This window comes from Pleurodeles waltl, chromosome 1_1 (genome assembly GCF_031143425.1).
Source record: "Pleurodeles waltl isolate 20211129_DDA chromosome 1_1, aPleWal1.hap1.20221129, whole genome shotgun sequence".
NCBI lineage: Eukaryota > Metazoa > Chordata > Amphibia > Caudata > Salamandridae > Pleurodeles > Pleurodeles waltl.
Window position 1 is genome coordinate 951,811,397 of NC_090436.1, and position 27,062 is coordinate 951,838,458.

At 43.0% G+C, this 27,062-nt stretch overlaps 1 protein-coding gene across 2 annotated transcripts in view; it reads left to right on the forward strand.

Annotated features, from left to right (window-relative positions):
- The window catches only part of AP1AR (adaptor related protein complex 1 associated regulatory protein), a 190,270-nt gene extending 165,357 nt beyond the window's left edge, over window positions 1-24,913 (forward strand). For both annotated transcript variants that reach the window (XM_069230200.1, XM_069230201.1), the window contains one exon: window positions 24,358-24,913. In XM_069230200.1, coding sequence (XP_069086301.1) covers window positions 24,358-24,617 — 260 coding nt within the window. In that variant the 3' untranslated portion in view covers window positions 24,618-24,913. The remainder of the gene's footprint in view (window positions 1-24,357) is intronic.
- The last annotated feature ends 2,149 nt before the right edge of the window (window positions 24,914-27,062 follow it).

The following is a 27,062-nucleotide window of genomic DNA, read 5'->3' on the forward strand; positions in this document are numbered from 1 at the left end:
TCCTGCAGGTGGCATATGTGGGCTCTGCAGTAGAATATGAAGTCTCTGTGAGCTCAGCCCAGCACCAAGGAAGCCTGTTGGATGTCATCCAGGTTTTGGTGGAGACATGCATGATCTGCATTGGTGGCTGCATAACTGCCACCTGACCAGCGACAGATCCCTCTGCCTTCCCCATTCAGAGCTGATGCAGGTGACTGATACATCATTGCTGAGTTGGGGAGGTCATCTGGGACTGATGGAGGTCAGAGGAGACCGGTCTTCAGCGGCAGCCTGGCTCCACATCAGTCTGATGGAGTTGCGGGCCATTTACCTGGTGCTGTAGCATGTCCTTTTATCCATCAAGATAAGGCTGCTGCAGGTTCTCACAGACACCACCACCACCAAGAGTGATGTTTGGGTTGGAATTTCCAAGAACCCTCTCTCTATGAGACATTCATGCTAGAGGGAAACACAGCACTCCTATATACCTTTCCGATTCTGCCTCTCCAGTCTTGAGCTCTGTAGATGATCAGGAACAACCAGACCCAGGGCATCCTGGTCCCTCCATATTGGGCCAGGAGAGAGTGGTATCTGGAATTACTGGGTATGAGCCTCTTGAGGTTACCACTTCGGGAAGATCGTGAAGCAGCTGAGCAGAGGTCTGCCCTTCAACTTGCCCGATCTATTCCTCCATGTGTAAAGATTGAGCAGCAGCAGTTGCCTGTATTTGATCTCCTAACTGAGGCTGTAGATGTCAACCTTGCTGCCAAGGCATCCATTTGAGAAGTCCATTTATGCCAGGCGATGCAACTTATTTGTGGCCTGATGTGAAATTCACAAAGCAGACTTGCAATTTCGCAGAGCAACCGTACTTAAAAGTTACCTATTGTTATGCAGTTTACTAAAGCTTTGACGCACATGTTCCTTCCTGTACCTTTTTTTTGTTTTGGTTTATTAAGTCATATAAAACAATAAAAACATCAAGCAGGGGTTAACATCATGGATTCCACTTCGTACTAAATCAGGAACAACCAGTCCCATGTTATCCTAGACACTCCGTTTTGGGCCAGCAGTGTGTGGAATCCGAAGTTCTGGGTATGAGCATCTGTCCTCTGATAAGGCTACTAGTTCAGAGGAGATATTCTGGTGCAACAGCAGGGCATTTGACACACTGTTCCCTCCCAGACATTTTTTTTTTTTGGGTAAGTTACATAAAACAACAAAATCAACGTGCAGGAGTTGACATGGGTTTCACTTTTTACAAAAGTGAGTCATCTTAGTGACCCCTTCAGGGGAAGTGAAGGTGTGATATTGTCCCTGATGCATGCACATCAGAGGTCATTATAAGAAAACTACATATATTAGATATCTAACCTGATACGTTAGTCAGTTCTAGCATATTTATTTATTGTTAGTAGTGTCTGCTTTTGAAGCAAGATAGAGCCTAAACCGTTTCCAGATATCTTGTGAGCAGGCTTACTGGTGTTGTAGCTCTCCGTAGTCCTCCACTTGGTCCCTTGAATGGAACAAGTCCTTCAACCAGTCAGCAATTTGGGGTGGAGGGCCGCTCATCCAGTGGCAGGCTAGCTGTTTCTTAGCCAACAGAAGCAATACCCCACCAGACATCTAGTCGATTTCAGTATATTTTGTGTATCCCATTAGGGCCAGCTGTGGGCTGCATTCTGAAGTGGTGTCTGTTATCTCACTTATAGTTTTAAATATGTCTTCCCAGTATTGACGGATCGGCGGGCATTCTCACGTGAGGTGGAAAAGGCCTGCATGTTCTCGGGGGCACTGCGCTGTTCTTTCTAGGTCTATTCTACGTAAGTTTTGTGGCATCCAATACTATCTGCTACGGAACGTAAAGTGGAGTAGCTTGTGCCTGCAATTGATCTGTATGAGTTAAATTTTGGCGCAGCAGTATCTCTATACATCAGCACCTATATCTTGCTCGACATCTGCGTTCCACTTCTCTAAAGCTCTGTTATTGGTGCTTGTGCATCTGTCCAAGTATAATGCGTATAAGGAAGAAACTATAAACATTCGGTCTGGGTTTTGGATAAGATAGGTAAGTGGATGGAGGACAAGCAGTTCGGTGGGGAAAGTGGGCTACACAGTCTTGGCCTTGGCTGCATGTCTTAAGCACAGATAGTCAGACATCTAACAGTGTGATGTTTCTACACAGATTTGATACAGGGTCAGGAATGTGCAATCTCTAAAATGTTGTCCTACCAAAACTATGTCCGTCCCTCTCAGTTGATGTGTAAATCCATTATCTAGCATTAGGGGAAAGAATGGCTTGTTAATAAGAGGCATATGTAATGAATATATATTTTCAAACCCAGCCCTAGCCGCTATGTGTCATATCGGTGCGTTCAAATGACTGTATGTTCCGAGTTGCTGTCAAATCTTTGGTGACAATGCAGGTGTGGAGCTCACACCTTGATATCTGATCTTTCTTTATAGGGACATAGGGCGGCAGTACCAGTCTGGCGGTACCGGAATATCACATAGCGTGATTTGCAACGTGATAGTGTCTAAGTCAGGCACTGCAAACCCTCCCTGGTTATACTGTAATGCAAGTGTCTCTAATCGCAGCCATGGTTGGTGTCCTGCCTAGACCAATCTAGTCAGTGCTGCTTTTAGAAGGACGAGGAAGGTTTGTTGCAGTGGTCTCCCAGTCCGTTTGTGGCGAGTTATGGGATCTTGAATTGGTGACTTTCCTCACGTGCATCCCCTTCAAGCCAGTGCATAGCTGCCCATTGCATCTTATGACTCTCAAAACTGTCCTCCTCATTGCAATCACGTCAGCTTGTCACATGAGTGAACTCTATCCTGTCTCAGTGCAACAGCCCTACACTACCTTTTACCCCAGAAAAACTGGTGCTGGCAATCCATCACTCTCCCAACATTCTTTGCTCCACCTCGCTCCTCGAAAGAGGAGAGACTCCATCAGTTGAAGCTTTACACTGATCACACCAAACACATGTAGGTAGATGTTTGGCCTTTTTTGGGGTTCTCGAGGTCAAACAAAGGTAAGGCGGAGCAGAAAAGGACTTTATCAATGTAGACCGTCCTCTGCCTTAAAATCTGCTCTGTACTGGGCAAGAAGGAGACTCATGAAGGACTAAGGGCTGATTCAATCGAGGCCGAGGCTTATTCATGCCACTGCTTTCCCACGCAGAGTGACTGTTCTTGACATCTGCCAGGCCGCAACTTGGGCGTCAGCACACGTTCATGAAGCACTATTGCCTTGACAGCTAGCTCTGGTGGGAAAGACATTTCTCCCATTCAGTCTTGCAGGACTTTTTAGTCCGATTCCACACCACAGCCTGCACTTTTGGAGGGTACTGCTCTCATATCTGTTCTAAAGGTGAAGAATCTGTGGATAGAGGTGTTTATCAGAAAAGCAAATTATGGTACCTTCGGTAATGCTCTGTTCCATGGCATGGCTGGCTGTATGTACTCTAAGGAATTGCAGATTCTTCCCACCCTCCTACCTGCCATCTCTGTAGTGTCTCTTTTTTACCATCTAAGATCTGCACACTGGTATTCGTTTGTACCCGCAAGTGTTGTGCTAATAATGTGACTATGCTCCGTCACATCTGGGGGGAAGTAAATCTATGCAAAACCGCACGGTGCCTCCTCGCAGCAGCAGGAGCACTGCTATGAAAACTTCCAGATCCCGTCTGGCATCTGGGGATAGCGTAAAAAGTGAGTCATCTGTGGTTAGAGTACCTACCAGAAAGTGTGTATTAAAGGTAACTTGTTCTCTGATTGCAATGCCGAGTCTTGTGTGACTACACTTAGCCTGCCGGAGGGTGAGAAAGGGAAGTGCGCTCCCAAGTAATGGGCAAGTCTGAGTCCTGGGCTCTTCCTCCACCTAGCTCCTCCCCAGAAAAAAAAAATCTCCAAGGATCCAGCACAGGAGCCCTCACTCATCTCTTTGGTCACGTTAGAGGATGTTGACAGAGAGTGACAACTAAGGGATTGCGAAATATAAGTAATTTGCTTTTGCGTGATTACACGTAATATCGGGGAAATTATGTAAAATTATGTGTAATTGCGTGAAATGGAAAACTCATTTAGGGCTATATGTTAGTACAAACGCATACTGCCATTCGTTTTGCTGCAAGAATGTATTTAGCTCTAACATAATAGTGTAAAAAAAAAATACAGTTGTCCCAAAGAGCCGCTCGTGTTCTGGTTGCACATGCGCTATACTTTTGCTGCAAAGGGCAGCATAATTAGGTGACGTGGCGTAATGGTATCATTTAGCATTTTTCATAACAAGCATAACGCAAAATTGTGGAAATGGCATGAATTACGGCTGGACCTTTTAACAACACTACATCCATGACACCTCACGAGCGCCCACATGAGTTGTTGAAGAGTATGACTTGAACCCAGTGAACTGTTACATTTGGCTGAACACTGCAGTTTCCATGTTCTGAACAACACAAAAAAACAATGGTATTACGTAGATCCTCTTTTTTACGTTCTGGCTCAGAGATGGCAGTAATTCTCTCGCCTGCCAGATCTGTCTGAATAATTAATAAAAGGGGATTTTGGATTAGCTATCTTCAGCTACTTCCGGTTTAATAGTAATTTCCATTTTACTTCCGCCTACCACTCCGTTCATCATGGGGACGTGGGGCAGCGCTCTTCAGGCATTGGGTCTCTTGCACTGTGAGTGTCTGCATTTTGTTGGATTGTATGAGCAGGTCTGCCTACAAAGTAGTGCCTGGCGTGCCAGTCTCTTCTTTTATTTCTTTTTTAATGTCTACTATTTATTTTCTTTACTATTAACTTACATCGCATGCCCTAACAAAAAGTAAATAAAGAAAAGTGCAGGCAGGGTTTCAGTGGGGAGTTTTGTCTTAAACTCGGCGTGCTGTCGAGATGGCAAGATGCCGAATTCACAGCGGCCTGTGCATGGTGCCATTTACAATCTCGGAAATGTAGAAAGTGTCGACCGTCTATTAGCAGTGAATGTGGGGCGGAGCAATGGTCCATGATTTCTAGGTTCAAAATATGAAAACGATTAAAAGATCGGTTGCCCCTTTTCTGTTTGCTTTTTACTATAGACGTGCTTGCATATATACATTTTTTAATGGCAGTTTTGAAAGGTTCACAATACAAAAGAGATAAGAATGTAAAACTAAGCAAATACTGCCACCTTGTGTGCGAATTGCGTGTTTCCATACTCATCTTATGTTTCGGTGTTCTTCGATCTGTCGATGCTAACGGATGTATGTTTTTAGAGCATTAGAACCTGCTTTTTAGGTCGCAGCCTACGAGACCGCCGTGTGCAAAAAACACCCATGTCAGTTTCATAAAGTTGGCCTAGGAACGCATTTCGCCCATTGCTTGCCATTAGCTCTGTCGTTTGTACCTCACATTTTTTGGTTTTCAGTTTTCTGTCTAGGCACTCCAGGTTCATTTCGTCCCTCCCAGTGGTGTCCACTGTATATTTCCGCGAATACGTTTTCTGGAAACAGGCCTTTAGATCTTGTTCTTATCTTGTCACATTTCCTGTGCAGTCAAAGACAGTGGTCAAACCTCAAGCTTTTCTTCGAGGGAGCCTGGTGTGTATTTTTGCCTTTGGCTGACTTGAAAGTGTGGCACGTAGAGATAAGTGACTTGCCCAGAATCACAGGATGTTGCAGCGGCGACCGACGCCATCGTAGCATGTATGTTACAGCAACTGCTAGCTGCATTGATTTTGCAGAAAAATTGTGAAGTTTTCATGCAAATTGGAGGTTGTTATATTCTGAAATACGGAAAAATGTGCCCAGTTTTCACTGCAAAATGCATTTTCCATTGTTGCACTATGCAACATGTGATGGTAACAGGATGGAATAAATGCACACTTAATGTTCAGGCAGTAGCCTCTAAGTGTACACCATCAATAAATAATGTGTTCATTGTTAACACTCACTGCAGTAAAGCGTTGTGCTTCCCTCTCCAAACCTCCTTACAGTGCCATGACGGTCAGCTTTGTGGTGATGTGCTAATCTGACTACAAATAGCCCTGTGGGCTCATTTAATCCGACAGAGACCTCACTGAAAGCAACAATAGACACTACACGTCTGTCACATTGTGAGTATCCCAGTGCTTTGCGCTTTCTCATGATGAACTGCCCTGCAGCACCAATCAATCAGTTTTTGTAAAGCGCTGCTACTCACCTGTGAGGGTCTCAAGGCGCTGGAGGGGGAGGATAGGGGTCTCATCCGAAGAGCCATGTCTTGAGGTCCTTCCTGAAGATGGTGAGCGATGGCCTTTGTCTGAGGTGCAGGGGGAGGTTGTTCCAGCTTTTTGCTGCGATGTAGGTAAAGGATCATCCTCTGGTGGTGGTTTTACGAATGCAAGGGATGGTGGCCAGGGCCATCTGGGCAGAGCGGCGGGATCTGGGATGTGGAAGGAGACGCGGTGGTTCAGGTAGCCTGGTCCTGTATTGTGTATGGCCTTGTATGTGTGGGTGAGTAGCTTGAATGTGATTTGTTTCTCGACCAGGAGCCAAGGTTCTTCATTGGAACACCTAGTCTTTGCAGCACTTAAAAAGGACAAAAAAACGGTGGCATTGGGAACAGCGTACAATCACTCTATTATTCTGATAAACAGCTAGTCAAATGTGTACAAAATTACTGATGGCCAGATAAATAGTAGGCCTGGGAGGAGTTTGCGACGTTCCATAGGAGGCGGAGTGTGTTAGGTCACACCGTTCGTGCTGATTTTTAGCACTGGGTGTTTGTCCTGCATTGAAAAATCAGCGGGAACCGCACCATGTGCAGCGCAAGAGAGCGCTGCTGATTTTCTACTCAAGCAGCAACTTCCTCAATGGAAACAGAAGCTTTCTCAACACAGGCAGTAGCAACCATCCGCTACCACCCACATTTAGAAATCTCTCTGGGAGGTGATGATTTTCCTCAGTTGCCAACTTAGCATTGGTGACCGCGAACAAGGAAAAAACTATGCTTAGTTTTTCGGAACAACGTACTCTGTGCGGACTGGGAACAATTCTGCAAACTCCGAGAGCGGAGTTCACCACCCACCCCTAATAAATAGCATCATGCTCTTCAGTAAAACAGCCACGCCGACCCTTTATTTACCAAGCAGCATTAATATTCCTTTCCTTAAGGAACTGGACCATTGGCCCTCACGCACAGCAAAAAAGGCAACAGATTTTCTAGTTGCCAAAGAGCACAACCACGTCATGTGCTTTCTCTCGTGAAAGAGCAGCTAAGAATCACATTTTACTTAAATTAGAATGTTGTTTACTTTTAGGTGGGGGTGTTCCGAACCGTGATTTGAATTGAATTCAGGCAATTCCTAGCTTGAATCCTAGTGTTAGTATGGAAATGGTATAACTGTCTTGGGGCCTCACGCGCAACACCTTCAACCAGTCATAGCTTTTTAGCCAACAGGATTTTGCCAGCTGGAATTATTTACCTGCCCAGTCTGTGGCACCATGACATAGCTGCCGAGTGGCCCCACATTATAACACGTTAGGCCAATTTGGGCTTCAGACCAGCAGCACACTCCAATCAGAGGCTCATAGTTTAACACTTCCCATTATGAGGAACGGGACTACAAATCCCAGAAAGCAACCTAATTTTGGGCACAAAGCCAGGACATGTTGATGATATCATGTCTAACAAGGGTTACTTTTCGCTTGGTTTGGTCAATTAGAACATAAAACTCAGTTTATTTGGTTTTTCTTTGTGTACTACACAGGAATAGATGCTGCACTGCACAATTATATAACCCTGTCCTCTCTAAGTAAAGAAAAGGAGGTTGTCAGAACCACATGTGTCTTTAACAGAAGGGTTGCTAGGTGAAAATCGCTGTGGCTACACAGGACTCTATCAAATGCAGTATAGTATTTCCTCCCTTGATTGACATGGTAGGGCGCTGCCCTTGTTTGTCTTGTCCTTATGGTCATTGTCCATAAAGCTAGCCACCACCTCCTGCCATAGGTCTTCACTTTATTTTCCGCGCAGACCTCTGAATTCTTCAGCCAGTAGTGCATCTCCTTTGATGTTCTTCCTCTGTCCGCCATCTGCTGCGAGGGGGGCCATGGAGGTGATTTCAAGTGAGGTGCTGTCTCTATGGGCAATCCCCTGGGCTAGGTCTAGGAATTTGTTGCCTGCTGTTTTCCTCTGGCTGCCTTCTGTAGAAACCAAGCAGGTATATCTTCGCTATTCAGAGCTGGTGTCGACCTATGGTACGTTCCAAGTCCGTCCCCACCTGCGCCCAGAAATGCTCCATTACTGGGCAGATCCACACCATGTGTAAAACCCTCACATCAACCAGAACACACTGAGAGTAGGTCATGTCAGTGATATGAAGCATAAATAACATTCGGTCTGTGTGGTGCGAGATGCGTACAATGTAAGTAGTTAAATTGAGTACATTTGAACCTTGTGTTAATGAGTGAATTTATAAGAGTGCACTAGGGTTTCGTTCTACTCCTTCCCCATGAAACCCTACCCACCAGGTTCTCCCATTTGTCCCACAAGGCTGGCAAGTCATCAACTGCCATGGAGATTGCCATTTTATAGATTTTTATAGAGCCAGGGCATAAGGCAGTTTCCTCTGCTAAAGGTCAGCAAGGTCTTCAGTAGTTCATAGACAGGTGGTTCTGGGTCGACCGTAGGTCGAAATTTGGGCACCTAGAAGGCCACTGCCAGTCTCCACCTCCTCCAGTGTCCTAAAGGAGCTGTCAGAGTTCTCCAAGGGTCTCCACACCTACCTCCATCCACACTTCCAGCCGCCGGATGGTAAAGTATGTATCCCCGACCCTCGGAAGCCCCACCAGCAGTATTGCCGGGCCATAGAGTGGAGCGACCCCTTGCACCGACAGGTCCCTCACCAGCACCTGAGCGCTATGCACAGAAGCAGAGGCCGGAACACTGAGCCAGTTTGACCCCCAGCAGCATAGCCGCGATGGCTGCTCTTCAAGGACTGTTTCGAAGTATTGCAGCTCAGACATATGGAACCAGCCACCGAGCTACACATTGCAGCTGTGCCGCAAAGTAATAAAACTCAGCCTGCGACCCCACGTCCCCCCCTCCCCTCTAGTATTCGGTCCGATTAGAATTATGTTTGACACAGGTTTCAAATAATCATATTTTCATTCTTAACACTTGAAATGAATGTAAACCTGTAACAAGGTAAATGTCCATGTGTAGCAGTGTCTGCACTGATTCAGCTCACCTTAGCTTTACAGGTTTAAAATCGCTTACGCCCTTGAACATTGTTTAGATTTGATGTGCGTTTACTGTAGATGTAAGCTGTCTCTCATGGTTTGTTTATTAGGGCCGTAATAGTACATTTGTCTTAACTGAATGAAGATTTTTTTGTATAAATATCTAAAAGCTAAAAGTTTTGTAAAATGTGTATTGATATTTGACAAGCCGGTAGGCAGCTATAAATAGGGCTTCAGTCTTTCTCCCTGGTTCCCCTAGAACATCCAGGTAGAAAATTAATGAAAGTATGGATTTAACACTTTTCCATAAGTGACATAGGTCAATAAAATATTTAATTTCCTGTTCCTAAAGGGTTACTAGGTGCTATATGTTTTTATCAGTTAGTGAGTGAGGACTATTTGGGGCAGTCTCTAGTTATAATAAGGCTTGTGACAGCAGGGTTATGTTGGAAGGAGTACATTAATTGTTTTACACATCTCAACTCGTTAAATATTTGATGGTTAAACTATTTCTTGGATGAGTGTGAATTTGTGTAATATTATTTCACTTTGTTACCGAAACTAAAGCCAAGTTGATTAACTAGAAGTGCACATTTTAAAACTTATGAACACATTAACACAGTCAAAATATTTTATTTGCAAATTCCTAAGCTTTTGCGAGGCTACATTGTTGTATTCCAGCACACATTTTGTCCAACAGTTACAGTCACTTGAAGAAATAGTAAATCGTCTTTAAATAGTTACATTTGCCATCTCTTGCCAGGTGACTTGGAATATTTCTGTATTACGTTTTATAACAGGGTGAACATTTATAAACAACTATCTGGGTGTGTGGATTCCGTGTGCTAATTTCACTCATGTTTGATAGAAGAACTTCTTACTCAAATGTATTCTTCTTCATGGACGTGTAACTTTAGACCAATTAATAAGGGTCTAGCTACGTAACATGAAGAATTTTATGTATGCCAGCACCTATATTCCTGAGAGATACATAATGAGGGGATGATTCCCAACAGAACTAGTATAAAGGGCTGCATTTGAGACGCTAAATGATATCATTCTGGCGACGGCGCCCTTCCGTTCAATACATTTACTATTTGAGGAACTGAGGACGCAGTCTGAACTTCTTGTGACACATTAGATTATATTTTGTAGTGAGGTCTCCCGTACCACCCCGCTTATCTTAGGCACTCCACTGTAGGTCGCACCCCATGGCCCAAGATATTTCTACAAAGGCGGTCATAAACTTCTATGTGCAATTGGTACGGATTGATATTGGAACATTCAAGTATCTCCTACAACATTGTTCTGTTCTTTGCTGTTTGGAGACAGCACTGCAAAACCACATGAATTATATCGTGCACTGCTTCAATTACTAAAGTCTCAGAATCTTCATCTTTTTTAGTGACTTGTGTTCTCGCCGCTTGTCTGACATTTTTGTGGTGGAAGATTTGCCATCATCTCTGTTCACTTCATGAATCTATAGACATACGGATGGGTAGCTGTCAATAAGAGCCTTCTTTTCCACTGAGGTGATCCAAGGAACATATAATAGCCAATGAGAGCGGAGAAGAGAAAGGGGTCGCTCTGACAGCAGCGCTCCGGAAGTCGCTCATTCGCGTGGGCTGGTATTCCCTTTCAGCGTGGGGTCTAGGCAGATCTGTGCTGTTGGGAGGCAACAGTTGCCATTCTTCTCCCACTCTTGGGTCTGAAGCGAGTGGAGAGAGGCTGACGGGGTGGCTCTCGACCACTGTTCCATCGCCTCTCTCGGTTGTCTGTGGACTAAGACAGGTGGGTGGGACACCAGGGACGTTAGTGCTTTCTGTGGTGACTCAACAGTAGCTGAAAAGCAACTTTTGTTATTCCACTGCTGTTACACCATGCATAATTAAGATGAAAGAGGTCTCCAGAGACTTGTTAATTACGTGCTTTCATCATTTAAAAAAAATGAAGTTCAGAATGCTTCATTGACAAGCCCTCGCAGGTTTGGCTGCCATTTGAATAAAACCTAGTAAAATAAGAATTTTAAGAACTACCTTTCTTAAAGAAACGAATGCGAATACATGTGGCTATACCACCATATCGTGGAGTAGAATAAAAGCATATTGAAACAGGTGGCTTGACTGGTTGAATTTTAGGTAAAATATCTGAGACTTCTGAACATGGCTTCCCAGACGTATATGCGCTAATAACACCAAGGTATGACGGCCTAGGATGACTTGAATACTCTGTCTCCACATTATGCGAGTCCCTTATTCTGTCTGTTACACAGAAGGCAGAACTCTCAATTTTAAAGTGTGGCCACTTTACCATGGGTTTCTACTGTCGGGCACTAGGAAGAATCCTATGTATGATTTTGACAGCCCTGTAGTCACAGTGATTTCTTTCCTGTGGATCGTAATCGGTGTACCAAGGGTATTGTTGGGCTCTTCTCTGGAAGAGATAGTGCCAAATGGTTAGCCTCCTTCTCGCACGTGTACCACCGGAAGACTGATCTAAAATTTGGAGCAAGGATAGCCTTAAGTAACTTCATTGGTTCCTCCCTGACACAAGAATTAACAAGCATTTGCACTGCAGTGGGTCTCGTGTTTGCTCAAGTTAGAGCTATTGGTGTTGTAAATTCCTAACTGGACTTTTCTTACCACATAAAGCTGATTCTAAGCGCCATGCCCACCATGAGCGCGAAGGCGAGACACAAAAAGAAAAATAAGTTTGCTCGCAGTCAAACGTATCAGCAATCATGCCGTTTTCCATGTAACAGGGTGGATGGTCAAGGCGGTAACAAAACTGCCCCATCAAGGAACAAATATAAAGCATTTACCAATGATAACAAAGGATTTTTGAAATGCAAGCCCTTGAATGGGTGATAGTGATGGGCGTGGTTAAAAGCCCACAGATAGATTACAACAGGCCAGAGTGCTTGCATACTCGACCTAAAAATCAGGTTCTGAACATGTTTCTGTGCTCTCTTATGCCATATGTGGATCAGGCACATTAGTTGGGACTAGATTTAAAAGGCCAGGGTGTCCCTGTTTCTAAACAATATCAAAGGATAAGGGGAGAGTTTAGTTGGTTTTCAACTGTTTACTTCTAGTACTCATAATTCTAGAGCAGTGCCAACATACACAGGTAAAAATAAACCATTGGTGAGGAAAGGAGACTGCATTGTGGTTTCTTTATCATGATCCACTGCTATTTGTGGTCCTCTTCTTTCAGTTTGCCTGCTCACTTCATCATGGAGGGCACAAGAGAGAGCACTTAAGCTCCTGTTGGTGTGTTGTCAGTGCCCCAGCTGTCGCAAAGGGAGTTCAGGGAGCTCCAGGAGGCAAAATGTGTGAGGGCAACCAACATCCGAGTGAGGTGACATCGATAGATTCATATAGGCTAACTATACAACAGGGCCTATGTGTCCCAGCAAGGGGATTGACAATAAAACCGAAAGAGGAAAGCTGCGCCCATGCCACTATTAAAACGCAAGAAATAAGTCGTCACTCATACCTGGAGAGCTGTTTCATGCCAGAGCTTAGGCGCTATGCGCTTCTTAACTTCCATCTTCCTCCACTTCAACACACGCTCTCTCTTCCTAACTCACTCAGTCACTTGCTTCTGGGGAGAGCAGTTTCCAAATTGTGCAGTTTGCTGCAACATTTAAATACTTGTGTGCCTGACTCACACATAATGTTCACAGAGCGTCAATCAGATAGAAACAAATCTCCATTTCTAGTTACCAGTACTCCTTGGTTAATTAGTGTGCACCTAATTACACAAAAAGATATGTGCTTTGTCATCATAACCTGGTCTCATGTAGACTGACCAATAAAAATGTGCAGTTAAAAATAACATTAAATCATTGGCGTCTCTTTGATATTCAAGTCGTGGCATAGCTCTAAAAACAGTTAAAAAAAAAAACACTAGTGTAGCTCTCGCTGCAAATGTATAGGATCTTAGAACACATTTTTTTACATATGCACAATTCCAATTTGAAATTAATTTAATGCAGAGAGTGGACATATAAACGGCAGTATTTTTCTTCATTTTTTTTTTTTTCTTAAACTACCTAATTAAAATAAGATCAGTCAAACAAATTATACTAGACTAAAAACTTCAAAGAATAAGTCCAGCCATCTCAAACAAAAATAAAGACAGAACTGTGGCGAACCTACATAACTGCAATGGTAAAAATCTGACCATGCTCCTGTAACATTTTCAGAAACTGTGCTCGACTTTTCCCTTTCGTGCCGTAACTGACAGCGTGTATCAAATGCATTAAGAATATTTCAGCTGAGCGCTCCCTAAGGCTCCATTATAATTTAGTGTAGTTCAGGCTGGAATGTTCCCAAGGGGAGCAGGTTGCAGACTGATTTGCATATGACTGGGTCCAAACTGTAGTGATAAAAAAAAAAATGATGGATTAAACACAGATCTGTGACTAGGGGGCTGGGGGGTAATGTTTGCATTGTTTAGCATTATGTCCATCATCTGTTATTTTTGCTTTTGTCGCCGTAATTGGGAAGGGTATGTCCAGACATGGGTCCCCTGCTCAGTGTGCCACTGGATTCAAGCTAGCCAGGCTGATGAGGAATGATATCCCAAACCAGTCCTAGGATGCTTGTTTCCGGTCCAGGGAGAACCATGCATGGTAGTTCGGGCTGGACTGTTCCCATTAGGAGCAGGGTCAAGACTAATTTGCATATGGCTTGGTCCAAACTGGGTGGTGTGGTGAGCAAAAAAACAATGGCTTAAACCCAGATTTGTGACTGGGGGGTGAATGTTTGCATTATTCAGTATTCCGTCCATCATCTGGTCTTTTTGCTCTTATAATTTAGTGTATGCAATGTTTTGACAGCATGTAGAAGTTTCTCCTTCATATGGGTGATAACAAAGATCATCAGTGAAATACAATATTCAACATTCTCATTTTGAGACAAGCGTTTCAAGGCTGCCTGTAGTGACATCATCTTGCTAAAACAGTTCGCAGCTCGGAATGGGAACCCTGCCTTTATGAGAACTGTAAATCTCACTTTGAAATAAACTACCCATTGTTTCATGATAAGGAAAAGAATAGATAAATGCATTCGGTAAAGGTCAGGCTAAGTGATTTCTGTTCAAGATTAAAAGTCTATGTGCTTCAAATACTTTTGCTCTAATATCAACTGATTTCATTAAAACTAATGTAATGAGTTTAAATACCACCATTATTCTTTCAAAAGATAATTTGCACTACATGTTGAACTGGGGAATTCCTGAATAATTCCTTCATTATTAAGATCACTTGTAATGTTGATCTATCCGATCTGTAATGCATATTTTTTTTATTTGCTTTCCTTTGGTTCATCACTTACCACTGCAGATTGTGTCCCAAGGTGACCCCCATGGTCGGCAGCTGCTTATTTTCTTTATAGTGATAACATTTGGCTTTCTGAATTGCTGAATCGTGCAACACTTCTACTGTTAGTAAAATGTCACTGATCTTAACAGTAGTATATAGTAACAAATATTCTTGCAGGAATATTAAACAAAGTAACAGTTATTGTAGAATAATATAGGAATGTGTGATATGACAGTAAGAACAGACTGAAACACTTTACTAATCACTAAGGAAGTACTTTAAGACAGTGCTTAATTTGTAAATAAAAACGTATGGATGCCCAAAGCCCTACCCTTAAACACGCGGCTGCTGTAATTAAATATGCAAACACAGAATACTGAGGCAGCGTAATCCTGAAGCCATCTCGGGCCTCTTCAATCTATTTAAAGTCACTCCCTGCCCCTTCAGCTTTCTGCTTTCTCCCTTTGTAGCACTTTTACGTTTTTCTCTTCCTCCGTCTGCCCCACATGTCTTTTGTTCGCAGTAAATGCTTGAGGCAGAAAAATAAGTGCTGGCCCGCTAGAATAAGTGCCGGTGCTCCGCACCGGAAACAACAAGCACAAATTAAGCACTGCTTTAAGGTAAAAAAAAAACTGTTTGATTTTTGCCAATGCTGGTTTCTTTTTGTTTAAGTATTCTACAAGGGGCATGTGTTTTCTAGCTGTCTCCCTTGTTTGCTACTTCCCCCCTGCCATGCTTGCTCTTGTTGCCTGTGTTTCTAGCCTGCCCTCCTCTGTGACACCTTGGTTTGTTTATCTCCCCTCTCCGCATTGGTTTTCTGCATGTGTGCCTCTAACCCCAGCTCCACGTTGTTCTTTCATATGTTTGCTTTACTCCTGTGTTCTTCTGATTGATGCCCTACTATACCCTTAGTGTTCTTTTCCCTAACCTCTGTGTTGCTTCCCCCATCCTTGCCCCGTGCTGCTCTGTGCCTCTGCTCTCTTGTTGCTTCCCTAGCCCTCTGTGATTCTGCCCAACCCATGTATTGCTTTTTCAACCCATGCGATGTGTTTTTCCTATTGTTTTTAGGTCAAACTCGATTCAACCAAAAGATAAAAAAGCGCTTCAGTTGTTTTGTAGATGTACACGTTTGATATCACGTCATAGGCTTTTTTCTGTTTTTTTTTAAAGCCATGCTGCACAGCATCAGGGATGCTGAAGACCATGGCTAGAGCCATTGGCAAAGCCAACAGGCCCCTAATGCTCGACCGATTGGCTTTGCAAATGCTTGTTCTTTGTAACAAATGGTAATATGTGTTTTGATGGCATGCAGCTCTCGTCATGCGGATATTGCATTACTGTAACACTGAGGAAATTGTGGAAAAGATGTGCATTGTGGGGCTTTGTGAACACATCAGGTATGTACACTGCTGCAGCATTGTATAAGGTAATGAATACGTACTTTACTACGGTATTGTGGAACCTTGGCAAATGTGTGATTGTGCGCGTGTGCCATTACACACATTGGGAAGCAATTAGCTCATCTGCTTATATTGTGTTAGGGTTAGTGTACATATTATGGTTTAAACTCCAGGCACAATATTCACTAAAAGCGTCCTGAAAAGTGCCTGTTAGAATTTAGGGTCTTGTGATAATGTGCTAAAAGATTCTTATTCCCATGGGAGCCATTAGCAGACTTGTGCAGTGGTGTGCTTTTGTGAAAAGCTGTGATGCCCATACGGAATGTGGCACCGACTGTTGGTTTCTTTCATCGGGGAGGTGGCACAGACTGGCAGAGATTATGTTTCTCTTTAGCAGAGATTATAGACCCGCTGTGGGAAGAAGATGCTGATGCGTATGTATTACCAAGATCATTTGACTGAGATCTCTTTCAGACTTGCCTTGATACCTCATCCTGTTGTCATAAATGCTTTTGTGCAAATTAGCTTCTAAATTAGCCATTTGCCTTCAATTTTCTCCCGAATCTCCCAAGCCCCATGTACTTCCTATTTAAATCCTATCCGGCTTTGATATCTTGCTCTCCGAGAGCACTTCAAAATGCATCATGTACCACTTACTTTATTAAACTGTACTTGTGGGAGGCACCTTGAATCCTTGGTCAAATTATTTGCAAACCCCTTTCCGTTGTAACCAATGGTAGTTGTTCATTCTACTTTAAATAAAGTTCACCAATTTCCATAAATATGTCTAAAAGCCCTTATAAAACTTTTTCAAATCGGACCCAAGTTTTCACTGACTGAGCGTAGGGCTTTGAATCACACAGTTGAAAACACGTTCCAAATAGTCCCTCCATAATGAGGTCTGTAAATCATTTCATGTTATTGGGTCAGATTGCTCAATGTAAGCATCCTATTACATTTTGAGCATTATTAATGCCCTAATGTGATGTCTAATGCATACTGTTGCCACTCATTTTACCAAAAATGCGCATATATATATATATATATATATATATATATATATATATACACACATTCATTCATTCATTCACATAGAGAGCAAGCAGGATGCGTGAGATATTTATAGGGATTCAATTGCAAAACCTAATCTCTGATGACTCACCTCCCACCAGTGAGGTATGTGGCACCAGTCTGTATGTAATACTCCGCGAGAAGCAAGTACATATATGAAGCTGTTCCTCGACCGAACAGTCGGTCAAGCAGTTTACACATTGCCCTGCCTGCTGGCGCGATCGTCAGCTTCCCCAGTGTGCTCCACGCGGTTTTAAAGTTGATAGTTAATTGTGCTGCAACGCAGACGTTTACTTGTTTTTGAATGATACACTACAGTTTTCGCGGTGGCGACAGCTGTGCAGAAATAATGTTCCAGCACATCTGTCCTTTGATTTATTAATAAATACAGGAATAGAACACTCTCCCGTGATAATTATTGCCAAAAACACTGATAGCCCTCCCCGGTTTCTGCTCCGCTCCTGCCCCGTCTTTTTGTGCTTAAATTGGATTAGCAGTGCTGGCTCTTAAATCGCTCCGCGTTCCCCCATTGCTGCTTTGTCGAGCTCTGCCCCCTTCTTGCACCTCTGTGGTCACCATGGGATTTAAATGGCTAGTATAATGTTATAGACACAGGGATAGGAGATGCGGCCTAAGGATGACCAGAGCCACCCACTTTCGAAGTGGGACTCGCGGTTCCGGGGATGAGTGACAGACGGCCTGTAAACACCTGCACTCTTCGGAGTGCTGCAGCTGGCATTTAAAACAAGCATGACATAGCATGACCGTGTCAAGCACAGCATGGGAAATCACAACAAGACAAAACGTCAAAAGTAAAGCACACCATGACACATCAGAACAGCAGAATGTAACGTGGCACAGCATTTGACAGCTTGACAAAGCAGATAATATATAGCAAATAGCAGACTGTCATAGCATAACATAGCCAACCTGTCATAGCATGCCCTAGCCACATAAGGTAGTACAGCGTAGAAGAAGAATGGGCGGCATTATAACATAACAAACCTTTTAAATCAAAACACAGCAAATTGTATTTTACCAACACAAAATAAACGTAAGAAACATACTATGGCTGAATTCATAGCATAACCTAAAACGATAACAAAAAACGCCAGTGACGATCTGTCGAAAGAAATGTATACAACTACATATCAGGGTTGAAAAGATACATTGGCACCATTGTTCCGCTGGGGGAGAGGGACGTTCTTACCAAATGTGAAACTCAATCTGTGCAATTTATATATAGCGCACTTAGCCACCTTATTACTCAGTAGGCATTTGAAACAGAAATCATAATTTACAACGTTTTCCAGCCACCATTAAAATAATAATTGCTGCTGACTGATTTTTTGAGTTAAAACTTCCTTCGGATTGTGGAGGTGCTCACGTCTCAAAACTGCAGAAAGTGTCCTCACCTCACAAGTGCGGGGTATATTAGCATCCATCAAAAGCATGGTCTACTCACTAGTGCTTGAGCTGTGAGCATCCAACAAAAGTGCAGCCTCGCTACTTACTAGTGCACGGCGGTGACCAGCCAACTAAACAAACAGTCCTTCAACTCACTAATGCAGCATAACAGACACACACCACCACACTAACCACTACCAACCTAACCACCACAGTAATTCCTTCATTACCATAACTACTACCACCACCTTACCTTTACTACCACCTTCACCAACATCCTATCACCACACGCAGAACCCTACTAACACCACCCTAAATTACCCAAACTATCACCCCACTACTCAAACCACCATCACCAACCACCAAAACCACCACAATATCACCCTCACCACTACCATAAATACCACACTATCCAGCCTAAGCCGCCCTACTACCACCGCAAACCTTCCACCACCCTACCACAATATCACCCAACTGCTGCCACTAACCTAACATCCACCACCTCCACCATAACCACCACGGTACTCACCATCTCTCTAAAAACCACCACCAGCCTTTCCATCAACCCCACGCTCAACACCACCTTCACCACCACCCTAACCACTACAACCCTAACTACCACCACTTCCGCTACTCTCCCCACCCTCACACCAATGCCCTTATCACCACCCTAAACAAACCACCACTGTAGTGAATCCTAGTTCGTTTTAATGGGATAACAGGAGTTAGCTTAGCCTCTGGCTTGCAGACTCGTGCCCCTGTCATCTAGTGACTTTTAACCTACTTAGCTTGCTATGTCCTAGCCCATTTAATTATTAATTGTTCTAAGATGGCTGCCTTGTTTATAGTTAGGCCACTTGTTATGCTTTGCATTATCAGTGTCACCGCACTAAGGCGTCAAGATCAAGCAACAAAGACAAACAAACAGTAGGTGTTCACACATAGGGATTTTCCCTCTCTATACTTTCGAGGGATTGTTAATATTAATTGCCGTCCCAAGCATGTCTGTTATCTATTGTTTGAGAACACACCTACGTCAGGGGTCCTTGTAGATCTGTATAAATACATCGCACTTTAGACATATAATCAGAGGGATTCCGACCAGAGGACATCGGCACCATCGCTGATATCGATGCTGCACGTCGTCTTGACGCTGACCCAGTCTTCGTGTTCCTACGGAGTCTGAGATAGAGACCTCATTCCAAGGTAACAAGGGTTGGGGGCTCCTCTCATGGACATGGCATTGGCAGATTAGGTTTAGCAAACCCAGCTCTCCTTTAGGTAGGAGGTTAGGCCTCTCACATTAGGGTATATAGGCATATTACATCTCATATGTCTTTCATATGCATTGCAAGATGTTGGGGGTCTTTGTAATAATGACTCTCGTCTTCACAATTCTGTTTCTCACATTATTAATTATCCTAATCATTTCAGCCCATGCAACTTATCGTAAATTGCAGTTATGTTAAATAAAAACTGTTTAAACTTTACTGCATCCTTGCCATTGCCTGTGTTTGTATGAGACATTATATATCTGTGAGAAAGAGGTAATCTCTGTTTAACCACAACACTCCCTGAGATGTCTTATTCTCAAGTCCATACGTAAAGGCTGCCACAAATCACCTTTTACTATTGTGTTTCTGGTGAGGTGCTGCTAGTGAGCCGGTAAGGTTGGGACAACAGTTGCGATTTGTTGTAGGATAGGCATAGTCGCCTACAGACAAAAGTACTGTCATCCTTAAACCAGCAGTCTTGCCCAGAGCAAGAGTCCAAACTACGACACCACCACCCTTTCACTCAACATGGCTCTCATGTCCTGTCGGAGCTCTTCATTTTTAATAACAATTTCAACTCATTACTTGATTGTTGTTTTCTTGGAAAGTTTTGGTCTTAGCGTGCATCCAGTTTGCATCCAGTTCACTGTAGGAAACCATAACAAGTGCATGCAACACATCTTGCTCCTCCATGCTTTAAAGGCCTTGAGCAATGATGGGGAAACTACTCTCCATCTCTAACTGCCCAGCTCTGTTATTCCATTTTTAGTTTGTGTGCGCCCCTTCAGCCTCACAAGCGCCACACAGATGTTGTCAAAAGTGATAATGGTGGTTGCTGCCAATCTACGTAGGTTGGGGTACCAGTTTTCCACTACTTTGACAACAAATGCCTGTTGAAGGTGGGCTGGTTACAGAAAGCTAGAAAGCTGAGGACCACTTAAAACGGTGAACCTCTTGACATTGTTGTGGTTCTCAGTCAGTATCCTAGAGTAGCACCTTTCTCCATCACTTGAAAGGAAATTAAATGAAATGTAGATTCATATAGTGCAGCTTATCACCCATGAGGGTTTCAAGGCGCTGGCCATGGGCACAGGAAGTTTAAGTGATTTGCCCTGAATCACAGGACATTTGCGCCGACACTAAGGCTCAAACCTGGGTCTCCAGCTCCTGAGGCGGTACATCCGACCGCTGTGCTTACATCCTCTCCCTTCATAGAGGCTGTCTTAGACATTGTGCAATTCGCAATCTTCCCTCTCTCGAAACAAGAACAGGACATTCAGGCTATGATCTTAATGTGTCAGCCTCGGTCCTGGATTGCAGTGAGAGCAGTTTTGAAGCTTTTTGATCTGAGAGCCTCCCTCATCCTGCTTGTCAGCAGTGCCAGGTGACGTGGCTCTGCAGTTGAACCTGAAGTCCCAGTGGGCCCAGTGCCAAAGGAACCTTTTTGGTGCCATCAAGATTTAGGAGACTGCACAAGATATGCAGTCATGACTGCTGAACCACATTTGGACTGCCGACAGACCCCTCTCAGAGCTGACGGTGTTGAGGGATGTGTCACTACTGGGTTGGGGAGGTCATCTAGGGGAGGTGAAGATCTGGCACAGACCCTGCTCTACAGTAGTCTCTTGGTGTTGCAGGCCACTCGCCTGGGGCTGAAGGCCTTCCTGCCCTCCATCAATCGGAGTCCAGTGTAGATTCTCACGGACAGCACTACCACCATGTGTTACTGCAACAATCAGGGCATAGTGAAGCCTTAGGCCCTGTACCAGAAGGATCTGCACCTCTGTAGTTGGCTGGAGTATCAAGGCATTTCCCTGATCGTGAACTACCTTCCAGGATCTTTAAACACCAGAGCAGACTAGCTCAGCCACGCTGGGCCTAGCAGATTATGAATGGTGGTTGCACCCTGAGGTGGCATAGGACATCGCCGACTTTGGGGAGAGCCTGGCTTGATCATTTTGCCACCAATGAGAATGCACAGTGTCAAAACAATAGACCGTTGGAGTCCCCACGAAAGTTTTCTCTAGGAGATGCAACAGAGTTACTGTAGAGCACAGACCTCATGTACACATTTTCAACTCTGCCTCTCTTGCCTTGAGTTCAGAAGAAGATCGTAAACAACCAAACCCAATTCATCCTAATGGCTCAGGATTAGGCCAGGTGGTACCTGGAACTTCTGGGCATGACCATCCGTCCTCCCATCCGCCTGCTGCATTTGGAGGATCTTCTGTCTCAGCAGCAGGGCAGGGTTCTGCACCCAAACCTGTGCAGTCTACACCTTCATGCATGGACATTGAGCAACGGCAGCTGCCTACTACTTGGGATTGTTGATGTCATCCTTGCTACCAGGTGTCCCTCAATGAAGTATGTTTATGATGGACACAGGGACAAATTTGGGGTCTTGGGTGGCGTGCCTAAGACAGACCCTTTGCAAGCCAAACTGTGATTTTGTTCTTATGTCTTTGCTCCAGAAGGAGCTTGCAGTGGGCACTATTAAAAGTTATTTGTCGGCTCTTTCGGACTTTTTTTGCCAGACTAACCACCTTTGTTTACATCGCCTGTCTTCTTTTTACATTGGGCAATCCATCACTCATCCAGCTTTCTTTGACCAGCCTCATCCCTCTAAAGAGGAGAGATTCCATCACCTATACCTCAAAAGGATCTTAAGCTTTTGCAGCAGTAGTAATCTCAGACAAATGGTTTGATTGTTTATTTTCTTGATCCGCTTGCTCATAAAGAATACCATAAAACAGTTGCTGCAAGGTATTTTGTAAGGGAGTCTTGCAAACCTGTTCTAGACATGATACAATAAAGAATCTTTCTGAAAAGAGACGCTGTGCTCCATTTTTCAGACTCTGTTTAGGCTACAGTGTTCAACTTTATTTGAGACATTCCGGTGATTGGTGGGTCTGTTTGCAACTTGTCTTCCTCTAAGCCTACAAATATTCTGAGACATGTGGTATGTATAACACAAGTGGTCTCAAAATGGCACTCAAAACGTTAGGTAGACCACCACTTTATATCTCACCTTGACTGTTCGTGGCAGCCATCTCATTACCATACATTACTAATGCCTTTTATAAAACTGCATTATTGCTGTATTTCACATTACAATTGAGACAGGCCTGCATTTGAAATGGCTAAAATGCCGTTTACTTCAACAAAGAAATGACATGAACTCCTACCTGGTCCACAAAATACTTTTGGTATGTGCCATTCAAGAGTGCTTAAACTATTTAAACCTTCTATCTTGCAGTGCACTGAACAAACCAAGCAAGGGCATATTCACCCTTTGGGTGTGCCAAAATGTCTGTTCTGCTGCAGTAAAAGTCTAGGAAAGATATGGATTTACTTACTGCCACAGGACTGGGCAAAAGGCTATTGGCCTGATTTAGAGTTTGTCAAAAAGGTTATTCTGTCACAAATATGACTGATATTCCATCATAATATAAGTGGATTAGGATATAAAGCACTTGTAGTAAGGCAGAAAGAATATATGCTGGGTTTGTGACAAGCATACCCATCAGTCAAACCCTAAATCAGGAGTATCTCATGTATGCATCCCTTTCACTTCTCATACTATGGGGTCCCTTAGAAAAATTCGTTTTGCAAGATTAGTGTTTCCTGTAGCTATAGCTTGACATAAGCCAGTGCCATATTTTACTTGAGTTCAGGTATCCTTTCACACTTCCTGAGAAGGATCTTTTATGCTTTGTTGGCCTCTCTGAAAGTCTGTGTCAGAATTTAAACTGAACCAGTGAAATGCTCTTAAGTATCAGGGTCCAGGTTCTGTTCTGGAAGCAAGGTCCATTAGTAAAAAATAAAAAATAATTTTTCTCGTTTCGGTTCAGCGAAATAACTCGTTCTACTCACATAGATCCAGGGATATTTCAAATACTATCTCTTATATCCACTGGAGCCCATTGGTATTTTTCATTTTATAGATTTATTTGGTATGAACTTAAAACAGAGCCGTTGGAGAGCTTTACCTAGAATAAAAAGAAAATATAATCTCCAATAAGTAATTCTAAAAGTGGGGATATAATCCGGGAAGATTTGAGACATTAACAGGAAAGTTTTAATTAGACACTTTATTAAAGATCTTTGTGCTGGATACAAATAAATTGGGGTCAGTCTCAGTCAGTCTGGTACTCGGCAGCTTGTGGTTTTATTTGCGCTCTGGATTTTCTTGTGACATGCACATGTTTCTGTGGTGATCTTTAATTGCTGTTGGTGTATGACATTTGAAGTAGTGGAGTGCTTATGTACAATACAAGTCTTAAATTGATTCTTGTGTCTTTGGTAAGTGTGCCTTAATTCACCAAAGCCTACTACTGTATTTTTTTAGGTTTACTCTTACCTTTGCTGCAGCCAAATAATCTTTATTTTGTCTGCTCTTTTTATTGTATAGTTATTCATTTAGGTAAATGATTTTGTGGCTAAACTCTACAACAATGTAGTTGAACTCTACTTCTACGTCCATGGGCAGCGTGTGTGATGTGTACATACACACATATGGCTTCAGTGTCTGCATGACTATTCATTAAAGGAGGTCTTTGAAACTAAGACATAGTTTGATGTTTTGTGTTCATTCTGTATCTCAAAATTGGTGTTTGGATAACCAGTACAAGGTGTTTTGCCAGTCTGCATAGAACATCTAATATTGTTGTCTTTTGTATCAACAGGAATGAACAGAATGGTTCCAATGAGAGAACGCTCCAAAACAGAAGAGGACATCTTGCGCGCTGCCCTAAAGCACAGCACCAAGAAGACAGGCAGCCATCCAACCTCAACCTCCGATGACTCCAATGGATTGGAGTGGGAAAATGATTTTGTTAGTGCCGAAATGGATGACAATGGAAACTCTGAGTATGCTGGATTTGTGAACCCTGTTTTGGAACTGTCAGACACAAAGACATCTGAAGTTGACCAGCAGGATAGGTAGATGTAGCTGGTGAATGAAAAACGTGGAACCCTTTCAGTGACCAACGCAGTCGAATGGAATGTACAAATGTTTATTCTGAGCCTTTTTTAATAAGAAAATAAAATAAACCATGCTGTAAAAAGCTCATTAGTAAGGAATGGCAATGACATAATGTATCTGAATTAATTCAGAATTAAGTGCAATTTCATCATTTACATCCTAACTTTTTAAAGATCTTTGGGTACTGTAGTTCTATCACGTATATTTCTAGATTACTTGGGTTTGATATTAAATTATCTGCACTAATACAAACACAATCATGCATTGTGCTTTTTTTTTTAACTGTTAAGTTTTCATTTCTAGTAGCAAGATGTGTACTTCATCAGCTTTTCACTTAAAAAAAAAAAAAAAGAGCACAGTGAAGCAAAGTTTCCATGTTGACTCGATATTGAGTTGAATAATTAGGACAATATTGTTAAATGGAGGATTTAATTGCTCACTCTCTACCCACTGGATCTGATCCTCTTGGCAGTTAGAAAATTTTGTCCTTTAGTAAGCGCAGCTAGAACCAATCTAAATGTGTTTTTCTTAGATTGATCATGGTCTGTCTGCCAAGTGAGTTCTTCCCTATGGTCAGGAATGAACATATGTCAGATAGGTCTCCACTGAAAGATGTTGAAGTTTGTCTAAGCCAGTAGCCTGAATTCAACCTGCCATACAAGAGATCATACTCTTGCTTATTTTTGACAACTTAACAGAGAAGCTGAGTATTCATATATTTAAATCAAATCAGCCTCAACCCTCAGTGGAGGACTATACATCTGGTTACGAAAGCTCCTAAGGCACAGACAGCAATAAATACCACTCTAACTCTGCCCACCTCCTATATCCCGCTGCCTAAAAATCACTCTTTTTTGCGGCTAGACTGGGGTTGTATTGGACTGTGATGAAAGTGCTGCCTCTTTTAAGATCCCTTCATTCTGGCCACCACATTTAATTGGCAGACTGATTGTGGTGGTCTTGAGGTAACGCTCTGCCTGGGAGAAGGGCTTCTTTTCAGACAGGGAGCATTAAGCTAAACGTTAATGCTGTTTGGGGTCATCCACCTCTCTGTGGCCTATGTTACCACAGGTATTACTAGTGGTGGAAGTGCATAAAAAGTACGGGAACTGTGATCATATGTGCAGTGGAGACACGGAGAGAGACTTGGTTTAAAATAATAAAATATTCTATAACTATGTTGTTGGCCATTCACCTTCAGGTAATTGCATATAGACTAATGCACACACCTTAAATGAAAAATAAATTCAAGGTAATTTTCTTGATGGAAAATGCACTCTTTCTTATGTAAGCAAAAGTGATTAATGCACTCACGGTAGATCTCTCTGACTGTAACTAGATAGTTACATATTTGAATCCTGGTTAGTGCACTGGGGAATGGCATTAAGTTATGGTGCAGCAAGATCCTAGTCTGTGCCAGAAAGCACAGTGAATATGCAAGTGCTTATTTGAAAGTTGTATTACACACAGTATAAGGTAGGCTGGCTCAAAATGTGCAAAAATATTTAGTGTTCAAGATAAAACAAGCACTTTCAAAATATACATTTTTAATAATACGCTTTCAGACAATACCTAGTGTCCTTTAAAAGCATGCAATCCAAGCTCAATCAGTAGCATCTTTACCATAACTCCCTACAAGAATATTTTTTGTCCACATGAAGCTCCAAATGGCTCCATCAATTAAAGTCCATACTGGCTTACCAGCCTTTAGATTTTCTGATCAGCGATGCATACATTTCTATTTATTTTTAGATAGCAAGCACCCTGATGAGAAGGCTTTTTTTGGTTGCTCAGCCATCTTACCACCCCCCCCCCCACGCCTCCCTTCACAGTAAAGGAGGCCTTTTTTTCCCCTTTCAGCCAGACACCCTTCAAGGTCGTCATTAACTGTTAAACAAGCTTGGTACATCAATCCTAATAGCTTTCACCCACTGTGTCCCCAGTGTATTTCCTCCCCCCCTCCCCCCCATCCCCACTGCAGAAAACTACAACCAGTCTTGTAAGTTATGAGGTGGTGGGTTAGACTCCCTGTCACTGCACATAATTTTTTTCTGCTCATCTCTGAATTGGTGTAGGGGCTAACCAATGCCTCATTGCAACAGGTTTCAGTCCTCTGCCCGATTTTAATTGTCTTTCCATGCTCCCCCTTGCCCTGACCCTCAAACTATGCTTGGCATGAAGATGCAAAGTGTAGAAAAAGTGAATACGTTTTATGTTAATTGTACAGACTGTTTATTAGACTCTTGAAAGCAACGACTTCCAACGATGATACTGTTTTCTAGTACCTAATATGCACAATGCAATCAGTTTTTTGTGCTCTACAAAAAGGAAAATGCCTTGACCTCTTATCCCGTAACACTTGTGCAAGGAGGAGAAATCTATAAACCATGCTATAGAGATGGTTGT